The 12,643-nt window shown below is 38.1% G+C and overlaps 1 protein-coding gene across 1 annotated transcript; it reads left to right on the top strand.

Moving 5' to 3' along the window:
* The first annotated feature begins 317 nt into the window (after positions 1-317).
* On the top strand, positions 318-12,479 carry LOC131660739 (uncharacterized). Its single transcript, XM_058930043.1, has 12 exons — positions 318-571; positions 1,507-1,681; positions 1,845-1,928; positions 2,171-2,412; positions 2,532-2,772; positions 3,443-3,522; positions 3,778-3,862; positions 4,070-4,201; positions 4,453-4,566; positions 5,277-5,324; positions 11,717-11,804; positions 11,992-12,479. The coding sequence occupies exons 1-12, from the start codon at positions 429-431 to the stop codon at positions 12,081-12,083; spliced, it is 1,524 nt and encodes a 507-aa protein (XP_058786026.1). The 5' UTR covers positions 318-428; the 3' UTR covers positions 12,084-12,479.
* The last annotated feature ends 164 nt before the right edge of the window (positions 12,480-12,643 follow it).

The following is a 12,643-nucleotide window of genomic DNA, read 5'->3' as shown; positions in this document are numbered from 1 at the left end:
TTCTCCTACCACAACGCAATGTGTTTATCACTCGCATTTCAAGCGCGTTACTCTAACCCCGCAATTACAATTTCCAATGAAAATGTTCATCTACACCACCACCCACGCTATACTTCCATGTTCCGCAGCGTTAGATTACGATATCTTAAAGATTGTGCCACGTGGCTGCTGATTTGGTATGATGGAATGTGAAAATGTGATATACTCCAGGGTGTTTTTTAGAGAGAGAAAGTTAGAGAGAGAAAAAGCATGAGAAGAATCAGACAGGTTAGATTTATATAGATATTTATTGAAATATAGATATATAAATAGATACACATTACAGTCTGAGTTGGAGTTACACATTATTCTCTCTATTTTCTCTTTTTCTCTCTCTCTCTCTCTCTCTATCAGTCACTCACACTCAACAACAACACTCACAGAGAGAGATGGAGGATCTCGAGGAGGGAGAGAATGGACAAGAAGAGGTGCTTGGTTCAAGCTTGACTATGGAGAAAGTTGCAGCTGCTAAGAAGTTCATTGAGAATCATTATAGGGCACAGATGAAGAATATCCAAGATCGGAAAGAAAGGTATCGATTATTTGATTTTATTTTATTTTCGTTTTTGAATTCTGGTTTTATTGAGCATAATGCGAATTCTGAAGTAGATCTTGTTGTTTAATTACGCTAAAATCTTGCTAAATCGTTGTAATTGGGGTTTTGTAGTGATAACTGACGTAATTTCTGGATTTAACTAAACCTAGATTGAATCTGTGAGTTTTAATTAATGATTTTCACTTTCTCTATTTGGAAGATGTGATTATGGAGTTGAAGTAAATATATGAGGTGTAATTGTAGTTGTACTTGATTGACTTGGTGTTTACAGTACGGAAGCTTGTAATTTGTAGTTTAGTAGTAAATGTTATCCAGAACTTAATTACTTCATTTTTGTCTTGAAAATTTTCAGTGTGTTTATATGGCATGCTACATTTGTACACCTGATAATTTTTTTTGTGGAACCGTAAATCTGTTAATAAATTCATTACCGTGAATGGTGCATTTGAGGGTGGGGTTACTTTGTACAAAAATTATGGACCAGGGTAGATTACATTACGTAAATGGATAACTATAATTGATGCATATGCTTTTACAACCCATAGATTGAACATTCCTTTCTCTTTCATTTCTTGCATTGGATGGTATCTCGGTGACTCACTGTAACTTGATGCTTTTGTAACAACTAAAGGGTGTGATCATAATTTACTTACTTGATCATAAGATGAATTCCATCCTATCATAAATATAACAAAAGGCATAATGCCTCGGTCCAAATTGGACCAAATACATTTTTATGTTGGTTTATATAAGACCGGAGGAAGTATCTACCGCGTTGTTTTAATTGACATCATGGCTTGGTCTAATTTGACCATGTAAAACAAACCAACAATGTTCTTTATTTTGTCTGATGCAGATGTTTTGATCACCTTGGGTTTTTCGAACTTCTGATTTTCTAAGTTTTTTTGTAGGCGTTGGATTTTGGAAAGAAAATTAGCTTCTTCAGATGTGCCGACTGAAGAACGGCTCAACCTCATCAAAGATTTGGAGAGGAAGGAAACTGAATATATGCGATTGAAAAGGCACAAGATTTGTGTTAATGATTTTGATCTCTTGACCATCATTGGAAGAGGGGCTTTTGGGGAGGTCAGAACAGACTCTCGTCTGCTTATTTTTGTGCATGAAAAAATTCATGTTGGACATGCATTGAATAATTATTTTGTGTTGTTTGGAAACAGAAAATCTCTGCATGCCTTACCATGTAAGGGTTATTTCTGATATTATTATCTGCCATCTCATTCAATTACAGGTTAGACTGTGTCGGGAGAAGAAATCTGGAAATATCTATGCCATGAAAAAGCTGAAGAAATCTGAAATGCTTAAGAGAGGCCAGGTGAGATATATATAGACACGCTGAATAGAATAAAATTTAGAAGTTACTAGTGGATGCAAATCGTAGGCCCAAAATTAAGCACTATAGTACTTTCAAGTTTAACGTTAGGGCTGAAATCAATCTATTCTAGACACATTAACAGTTATACTGTCTCCATCTAGGATGGACCATCTTTTCATTGGATGTCTTGAAGAATGCTTAGTTGCTCTTTTGCTTACAAGAGATCATTTTTGTTCCTACAGGTGGAACATGTTAGAGCTGAGAGGAACTTATTGGCCGAAGTCGCCAATCATTTCATTGTGAAACTTTACTACTCATTTCAGGATACTGAATACTTGTATTTAATAATGGAGTATCTGCCCGGGGGTGACATTATGACTCTGCTGATGAGGGAAGACACCTTAAGTGAAAATGTGGCTAGATTTTACATGGCACAGAGTGTTCTTGCCATAGAGTCTATTCACAAACATAATTATATTCACAGGTTCAGTTTGGCTGTGCCTATGTAGCTGTTGGCTTAATTTGTTTAATCATTGATGATGATTTATTGGATGGTTATATGGGCCATTTTAATGTGCTAACTACATAATTTTTATCTTTCAGAGATATTAAACCAGATAATCTACTTCTGGATAAAAATGGTCACATGAAGCTCTCTGATTTTGGCCTCTGCAAGCCTATCGATTGCATTACCTTGCCTACACTGCATGAAAATCAAACAATGGATGATGAAACTTTGGCTGAGGCAATGGATATCGATAGCAGTGTTTCTGATGGGAATCGGAAAAACTGGAGAAGCCCGCGTGAGCAGCTCCAACACTGGCAGATGAACAGGAGGAAGTTGGTATGCTGACAATTTTACTGATACATTAGTGTTGAGATTGAAAAAAAAAATTGTCAATCATGTTTCTAAACATTATGCTTATACTTAAAATGTCGTAATTCATCAGTCCAATCATATGTCTATTTGCTTCAGTACCTAAATGCTTTCTTCCAGCTCTCTTTTCTGAATGCAAGCTACTATAAATTGCTAATTAAACCTAAAAATAAATGTTCATAAAGATGGTCTGAGCTTTCATTAACACGTATCTGTCTGGTTTCCTGATCTGGATTTGCATTCTGCTACATAAATCAAACCTAAATTGATAGTGCTATACGACTCCTTTTCCTCAAATTGGATGATACTTAAGTGTACAGAGGTATGATTAAAACCTTTCTTTTGAGGAGGGAGACTACAAAATGATTAAGAGTACTTTAAGGAAAATAGTTCTTCTTTGAAGGGTTCAAACATTTATATTATTATGAATGTAGGAAATTTTTAAAAAATTGAATGTTATTCTATTTTGTATAAAACCATAGTCCCAAATTATAGCTTCTTTTGTATCCACTGCACGCAAGTAATGTTTCTCACTGGCATCATCACACAAATACTGGTGCACTTGTTTATATGCTAATATGGCTGTTAAGATAAGAAGGCCTTTCAGTTCACATAGTTCCTTGTTTCTTGTTGCAAGGCATTTTCAACCGTGGGGACGCCAGATTACATTGCTCCTGAAGTACTTTTGAAAAAAGGATATGGGATGGAATGTGATTGGTTAGTTCTTACCTTATGCTTTAGGCGTTCTGATCTATCAGTCACGAAGGTTCAATTCATTGAAGTTTATTTAATTTAATTTGCCTGCTGCAGTTCTGCTTAGTCTAAAGTAATACTTTTGACTGATCATTTAAACTTGATTTTTATTGTGAAAAAAATTGTTCAATTCTTAGTTTGCTTGTAAGTTTTATAAAAACTCTATTGTCTCCATTTTTGTATTATTACATTTGACACGTAAATATATCATATGGACAGGTGGTCACTAGGAGCGATAATGTATGAAATGCTGGTTGGGTACCCTCCATTTTACTCTGATGACCCAATAACCACATGCAGAAAGGTAGCATCTTAAAATAATCAAGAAGTATTCTTGCATCTCTTTTTTTATTTGTAGTTTAAGCTGTTGGTGAGTTATACTACTGTCATAATGTCATTGCCTTTGTTATCCATAACCATATTATTTGAAGCCCTCCTAGTTTAGTTATATTTCCCAGAGTCAGTGTTCAGATTTTATTTTTTGTTGACACTAAATTCACCATGCTGTCAGATTGTTCATTGGAGAACCCATTTAAGATTTCCAGAAGATCCTCAATTGACACTTGAGGCTAAGGATCTAATCTACAGATTGATGTGTGATGTTGATCATAGGTTAGGTACTCGAGGTGCACAAGAAATCAAGGTAAGATGTTCATCTTATTATTACATTCTGCTGTAATGGTGTGTCTACTTTCAATTTTGAAAGAACAAAGAGTGGAATTTTCTTATTCTTTGATAAATAATACCATGAAATACAACAACATAATATAGAAGCAGAATTGGTTCTAAACAAGGGAACCAATCTGCAGAAATAAAAGAAAACTGTGCCTCAAATTAGGGCCATACCGCGACTTTTATTTTTTCATCGACTTATATACATTCTATATACTTCAGGCTCATCCATGGTTCAAGGGTGTAGATTGGGATAGACTATATGAAATGGATGCAGCATTTAAACCACAAGTTAATGGGGAATTGGATACCCAAAACTTCATGAAGTTTGATGAGGTATAAATATAAAATCACCATCATTTTTCTACCCGACTCTTTTTCATTTTATATATTCTTTTGCTATAAGAGTTTTCTTGATATTATGGTTTTCCCTTGATAATTTTAGCATTAAATATGTATAGTCATTACACAATACCTATTAGTCCCTATATTTTTTTTCTTCCAGTTTTTAGTCACTACCTTTTATAAATATGGGTGTCCCGTCCCACCTTTAGTAAAAACGGGTGTTTTAGGCTCTTTACAGGGACTAAAATCACATGCTTTTATAAAAGGTAGGGACTAAAAATGGTCAAATTATATGGACTAACTTGAAAGATCTGTAATTCATACGGACTAGAAACATATTTAACCCTTCTAGATATTTTTGGGCTATATATTTGTAAATTTTATTACTTTGTGTCCCATTTTGTGTTTTCTATATAATAAATGGAGATTTCACCCAACCTCTTTCCTCGGGTAATTTCTATAAGCTATGCTTTGATGATATATTGTAGTCTGAGATTTTTTGTACCAACGGTTTTATGCATTAGCAATCCTGTAGGCAGTTAGAATCTTGAATATTTTTTCTAGTTTAATCTTCCTACTTCTTTAATGGTATTTATTGACGTGTTCTTTATTAAGTATGAAGTCCATTGGTTATGCTGTGTGATAAGCTGTTAAACCTTGGCCATAAGACTCACTCATTGCTTTCGTTTGTAAATTTGTAGGTAGAACCACCAGATGCAGCAAGAGCTGGGTCCGGATCTTCAAGAAAGGTACACTTGTACTGCTTTGCATATCAGCATCATTATTATCAGTTAAATCTCTATGAAATGCTACACGTTAAGAAACAAGAAAATGTTTTAAGGTTATCTCAAATGATTGTGTTTGTTCGTATGACATTATGGTGTTGTTTTATTCCTATTACCAACATTCATACTTTATAGCGTTATAAGACATTGTGGTGTGTTTTTATCATGGCCAATTCAGTTATATCGTGATATGTGATATTTCAAAACATAGTTTTGATAAGTGATAACAAGTTCTAAAGATTGTGCTGTTAGATTATGATAGAGCAGAATTATAATGTTTAATAGTATTGAAATATTTAATAGAAAGATAACACCAGAGCAAAGCTCCTCAGTGACAAATTCACTGCCAAACCCTAAAGGTGATCCAAATAATAGTTGTGCCGTCAAATTCCCCTTACAATCCTATTTATTAGGGAATATGCTAACTAACTGCCAGCTAGGCAGTGATACCTATTTATTTCACGTTTTCTTTCTTTTTCTTTCTTACATAAACTCTCCATGCTTTGGGCCTAGCATTATTCACGCCCACTAACACCTCCCCTTCATTATCAATGGGCTCCGCCTCCTTCCTATCATCACCCCCTCCTTCAACACTAGCCTTGTCCTCAAGGCTAAGATCTGGAAATTGACTCTTCAACAGGAGCTCTTCTTCCCAAGTAGCATCACCAACATCCATACCTTCCCACTGGATAAGCCATTCCCTCTTGTGTTGACCCTGCTCCCATCTATCCCTCCAAGACAGCACCCTAGCCGGAATGATGGCTCTCTTGTCTGTTTCTAAACTAGCTGGTAACTCTGGAATAGCAGTGTAATTACCGACTGCTTTCTTCAGCTGAGAGACATGGAAGATAGGATGAATCTTGGAAGATACCGGTAATTGCAGTTTGTATGCAACCTGTCCAATTTTCTGAATAATTTGGAACGGCCCGAAAAAACGAGGAGAAAGCTTTTGGTGGATTCTACGAACCACAGAATGCTGCCGGTGAGGACGCAACTTCAAAAATACCCAGTCCCCAATATCAAAATGAACTTCCCTCCTTTTTTTGTCAGCAAAATGCTTCATTTGTTCTTGAGCATTTTGTAAATTGAACTTCAGCTGACGTAATGCTTCGTCCCTGTCTCGCAACTCTTGTGCAACAGCTTCGACACGAGTCTCACCCTCCAAATAATGCACCAACACCGGAGGTTTCCGACCGTATACCACTTCAAAGGGTGTGAAACCTGTTGACACATGAAAAGTGGTATTGTACCACAGTTCTGCCCAAGGTATCCAGTGTGCCCAAGACTTGGGTTGGTCTGAAATAAAGCAACGTAAATACGCCTCTAGGCATCTATTTACCACTTCTGTCTGCCCATCTGTTTGAGGATGGTAAGCTGATGACATTTTCAGCACCGTACCCAGCAACTTAAACAGTTCTTTCCAAAATATACTAACAAACAAGGGATCACGATCGCTAAGGATTGATTCAGGAATACCATGGAGTCGCACCACCTCTTTCACAAAAATTGCAGCAGTCGAACGAGCCGTAAACGGATGTTTAAGAGGAATAAAATGACTATATTTTGATAGACGATCAACTACCACCAAAATAGCTTCGAAGCCATTACTCTTCGGTAAGTTCGTAATAAAATCCATGGATATTTCACTCCATACTAACACTGGAATGGGCAAGGGTTGTAACAAGCCACTAGGCGTGGTTGCTGCATATTTTTGCCTTTGACACGTGTCACACGCCTTCACAAAATCCTGCACGCGTTTCATCATTCCTGGCCAATACAGGGTCCCTGCCATCCTTCTATAGGTGCGTAGATATCCGGAATGTCCCCCACTTGGGGAGGAATGAAAGTCTTTCAGCAAATCCTCAATGATTGGAGACTGTGCTGGAATCACAAGTCTGTCTTTGTAGAACAGAATTCCCCCTTTGAGAGTAAAACCTGGCTTAGCATTAGGATCTGATTGAATGGCTTCTACAATCCGCTTGAGCACTGGATCATTCAGCACCTCTTGCTGCAACTGCCCTCCTTGTTTCCATATCGGATAAGACACGAGGTTGTTTACTTCTACATCTTCATGTTGTCTTGATAAGGCATCGGCAACCTTATTCTCCACCCCTACTTTATAAAAAACCTCAAAGTCGAAGCCTAATAATTTAGCAATCCATTCTTGCTGATTAACCGTAGTAATACGTTGCTGCAGCAAATGTCTTAGACTCTTCTGATCTGAATAAACAACAAACTTCCTACCCAATAGGTAATGTCTCCAATGTTGAATAGCTAAAACTAGTGCCATTAATTCTTTATCATAAGCTGACTTAGATAATTTAGAGGGAGTAAAAGCCTTGCTAAAATAAGCGATAGGGTGTTTCAACTGCATTAACACCGCACCAACCCCTTTTCCTGAGGCATCACATTCAATTTCGAAGGGCAAGTTGAAATTCGGTAGAGCCAAAACAGGAGCAGAGGTCACAACATGTTTTAACTTCTCAAATGCTTCCTCGGCCCTTGCATTCCAATGAAATCCATCCTTTTTTGTCAACTCTGTTAAGGGTCTCGCAATGTTGCCATAATTTGCAATGAATTTTCGATAGTAACCGGTCAACCCCAAAAAACCCCGCACTCCTTTCACAGTTGTTGGTACAGGCCAATTCAGCACACTAGTAACCTTGGTAGGATCCACAGTCACCCCTTCTTTAGAAATGACATGGCCTAGATATGCCACCTGTTGTTGACCAAAAGCACACTTGCTTTTATTAGCCACAAACTGATTTTGATGCAGCAGCTGTAATACCACCTCTAAATGCTTCAAATGTGTGCTCCAGCTATCACTATACACTAAGATATCGTCGAAGAACACAAGAACGAATTTTCTTAGATACGGTTTAAAAACTTCATTCATGACAGATTGAAATGTTGCAGGGGCATTGACGAGACCGAAAGGCATGACCATAAACTCATAATGGCCTTCATGAGTCCGAAAAGCAGTTTTGTGAACATCCTCTTCCTTCATGCGAATTTGGTGATAACCGGATTTTAAATCCAATTTAGAAAAGTAGCTAGAGCCATGCAACTCGTCAAGTAATTCATCAACAACCGGTATGGGATATTTATCTTGCACGGTGACCTTGTTCAATGCTCGATAATCTACACACATGCGCCAAGAGTGATCCTTTTTTTTAACTAAGATGACAGGACTAGAGAAAGCACTTGTGCTATTACGGATCACGCCCTGTTGGAGCAAATTCTGAATTTGTCTTTCAATCTCATCTTTATGATGATGAGGGTACCTGTATGGTCTCACACTCACTGGACCTGCACCTTGGAGTAATACAATAGCATGGCTAGTATTTCTAGTAGGAGGAAGGCCACTAATGTCACAAAAAACTCCAGGAAATTTGTCCAGTACCCCTTGTAGTTCACTATGTGGCACAGGAACATAACTTTGGGTCTGAACATCACTAATTGTTAAGTTTGACCAGCATCTTGTCTCACTTGCACTGGCAGAGTGTAGCACGCTTTGGAAGGTGGCCACTTGCTCTTCCCCTGATTGGCCAATCAGTTTCACTTGCTGTTCTTGATAAGTAAACACCATGGACATCTCCTTCCAATCCATCGTCACCTTGCCAAGAGTTTCGAGCCAAACTACACCCATGATTAAATCCACGCCCCCTAACTCCAATATATAAGCATCAAAAGTAGTCAGCATCTCTCCTAACTGAATAGAAATTCCATTACATCTTCCCGTTGTCAAAATACGATGGCCGTCGCCCAATTTGACCCCTAAAGGGTTGGAAGGAACCAAAGGTAACCCCAAAGCTGCCACCACCTTAGGAGATATGAAATTGTGAGTTGCACCACTGTCGATTAGAACCAAAATCGTAGCACCCTGTAAACAACCCTCCAACTTCATAGTACGCACCTGTTTTTGAGATGCAGAGACGCCAAACACTCCCATGGGTTTGCATTCCAGAACCTCATCCTCTTTTTCATCTTCCAAATCAGCATCTAACACGACAATCTCCCCCTCCTCATTAACGCTTTCATCATCTCCCAAAATGATAACCCGGAGTTGTTTCGAAGCACATTGATGAAGAGGATCCCACCGTTCGTTGCAGCGAAAACACAACCCTTTTGCACGCCGTTCACTGACCTCCGCCGCTGGTAAATGACGGACACCACGAGGGTTACGGCGAGTACTATCCCCAGAAAGACTACGAGATGCATTAGAGGACAAAGAGGGTTTGTTTGACCCGGTTGAGATAGTAGACCCAGAAACCGCACGAGATTGACTCGAATTAAGCCCAGATGGGTTAGAGTTAAGAGACCCGGTACCAACCCCTTCACGTGGGGTCCAAATTTGTTTAGAAGGACGGGCCCAAGGAGAATAGCCCGATTTAAAACGTGACCCCGAGCCATGACCCGACACCTCAGCAAATTCACGCTCGACGTCACGTGCCAGTTGCATTGCAAGATAACGATTTCGAGGTTGGAAGGTACGAACGCGAGAACGAATATCGTGGCGTAAACCACCGATAAAGTAGCCCAGAAATTGTTGTTCAGGCAACCGGCCACACTGAGAAGAGTACAATTCAAATTCGGCAACATAATCCTCAACAGATCCCGTTTGCTTCAACTCCTTGAGCTCTTCAAACGGATTTTCCAAACGACCACCTCCGAAACGAACCATCATTGCCGCCGTTAAATTCTCCCACGACAGATCCTCCGTCGAATCACGCCAAAGATTAAACCAATGGATCGTTGGGCCTTCCATGCTAAGTTTCGTCAATTGAATACGAACCTCTGGTGAAATGTTTTGAACCTCGAAATAAGTTTCAGCACGCGTAATCCATGCGACTGGATCCTCACCAGTGAAAGCAGGTAATTCCACCTTCTTCGCTGCTAAACGAAATTCATCCAACGGCGACGTCACCGTTGTGCCGCTACCGAGAGGGGTTTCTCGATTCGCTAAAGCACGCTGAATTTCCTCTGCAATCACAGCACGCAAACCAGAGACACCGTGCTCAATATTGCTCATACGTTCCTCCAAAGCAGTGAGTCTTTCAGCCATTCTGGTGTTCATGAACTAGGTAGGTCGGACCAATTGATAGAGCAGAATTATAATGTTTAATAGTATTGAAATATTTAATAGAAAGATAACACCAGAGCAAAGCTCCTCAGTGACAAATTCACTGCCAAACCCTAAAGGTGATCCAAATAATAGTTGTGCCGTCAAATTCCCCTTACAATCCTATTTATTAGGGAATATGCTAACTAACTGCCAGCTAGGCAGTGATACCTATTTATTTCACGTTTTCTTTCTTTTTCTTTCTTACATAAACTCTCCATGCTTTGGGCCTAGCATTATTCACGCCCACTAACACCTCCCCTTCATTATCAATGGGCTCCGCCTCCTTCCTATCAGATTATCTACCTGATCCGATCCAATGGGAGAAGGCTTTGATTGTTATTATAGTTATATGTTTATGTTGTATATTAAAACACTATAAAATGACAACTGTTGTTTCAATAGATTTATTAACCAGGCTACCCTCTCTGCATCTTGAGATATATTTATTTTCCATTTGTTGCAATGGCTAAAAAGTTAGTTTATTTTTAACCTTTTCAAAATTAGATGGGTTATTTTCAATTAGCTTTGTTTACTTCTATGGTTCAAAGGTGATCATGAAAGAATTTATATTTACATACGGAAAAATTTATTCAGGTGCCTGTACTATAGATTTATGTATGTTGCGCCAGCCTATGAATTGCTTATTTATACTTTTCCTAAAGCTGGGAAAATACAGCAATTTATTTTAAATTGTTTTCCTTTTTTACCATTGATGAAGACAAATGCATGGTGGTTAAGCCTTCTTGTTATTTTTTAATAATTTTCCTTCATTTCCACTTTTGGTTTTAAATTGAAAAATGATTCTAGTATTCTACCCAATGTTTTGTTTTTCCATCTTTGGTTCATTGATGTTGGTTACATCACAAGAGGTTAATTCCCTCTCTGGTGTAGATAAAATTTGATCCCAGGTCCATATATTAACTACAAAATACTTTGCTAGTTGTTTCAGTTGAACCTTCTCAGTTTTTCTTGCCCTTGGGCTTTGCTGTTTGATTGGTAAACCTAAATATCAAGAGTCAGAAGTCTTATAAATTTATTTAATTATTTTGGTCGAGAACGAGGAGTATTTTTATCATTACACCCTTTCTTATCATATAATATCCGTTTTACATATAATAACTCAGTGAAATTTACTCGTCTTTTTGGTTTCAATGTATCTATCATACAGTTATTTGTTATAGTTAGCAAAGTGGTGTGTTTTTGTTTTCTAACTTACATCTGATTCCTGCAGATGCTTCTAACTCCCAAAGATCTAAACTTTGTTGGTTATACTTACAAAAACTTCGATGCTGTAAAAGAAGGCCTTCGCCAGTCTTTAAGTAAGTAATGTGACAACTTTTTATTTCATGCATATTGAGAATCTAGTCCTAGCATAGGGTAGTTATAGGAACATGTCCTCAGTTATTTTCATGCAAACTATCATCATTTTATACTCTCATTGAGCTTGTGCTTGTTGAAGTTAAACTGAATTTTTATAATAATTTCTAATCTATCTTGAACTTGCAGGTGAGTCCATGCAAGATTATGCTTCCAAACGGACAGCTGATGAAACAGGCTTGCAAATGCTCGCGTCGTCTGGAGACCCCATGTTACCATAACATAAAGTTCGTGCAAACTGAAACCCGCCCGCCGTGTAGAGTTTGAATGATAGTTTTGGCTTTATATATTTGGCCGAAAACATCTGTTAGAGTATTCCCATGCATTTGGAAGAACAATGTGTACAGCAAGTAGTTGAACAGTATGTCCAAGCTTATAGGGCAACTGTGTGTGTGTATTTGAAATTTCAAATTAGGAACTGAATCTTGTGCAACTGAGTGATCCTGTGCTGGCTGCCCAGGTTGGCTGTGGAAGACTTGCCTTCTCTAGTGGCAGTTGCTGGTTAAATGTTAGTTATGGACTAAGCTACCCGGTAACATTATGTGATGTGTACATTTATTGGGACATTGCAAAAAATTTAACTATAATAGAAAGACTGTTTGAGGATGGATTATGAATATTGTGCGTATATTTAGAACGCAATTGGTGATGCCATCCTAATTGTGTTCACTGGTTAATGCTCAAATGATTTTTGTTTTTTGTTTTATTAATTTACTGATTGTGTTCACTGGTTGATGCTTGACGAATCCTTATAAGGTCTCGAGTTCAAGCCTCGTGCTGG

The sequence above is a fragment of the Vicia villosa genome, linkage group LG3 (genome assembly GCF_029867415.1).
Source record: "Vicia villosa cultivar HV-30 ecotype Madison, WI linkage group LG3, Vvil1.0, whole genome shotgun sequence".
Lineage (NCBI taxonomy): Eukaryota > Viridiplantae > Streptophyta > Magnoliopsida > Fabales > Fabaceae > Vicia > Vicia villosa.
This window is presented reverse-complemented; position numbering and strand designations above follow the sequence as displayed.

Coding starts and splice junctions, on each gene's coding strand:
- LOC131660739 (XM_058930043.1), top strand. CDS start 429: ATGGAGGATCTCGAGGAGGGAGAGAATGGACAAGAAGAGGTGCTTGGT. Junction 1,929..2,170: donor AAATGCTTAAGAGAGGCCAG/GTGAGATATATA, acceptor TTGTTCCTACAG/GTGGAACATGTTAGAGCTGA. Junction 5,325..11,716: donor GGTCCGGATCTTCAAGAAAG/GTACACTTGTAC, acceptor TGATTCCTGCAG/ATGCTTCTAACTCCCAAAGA.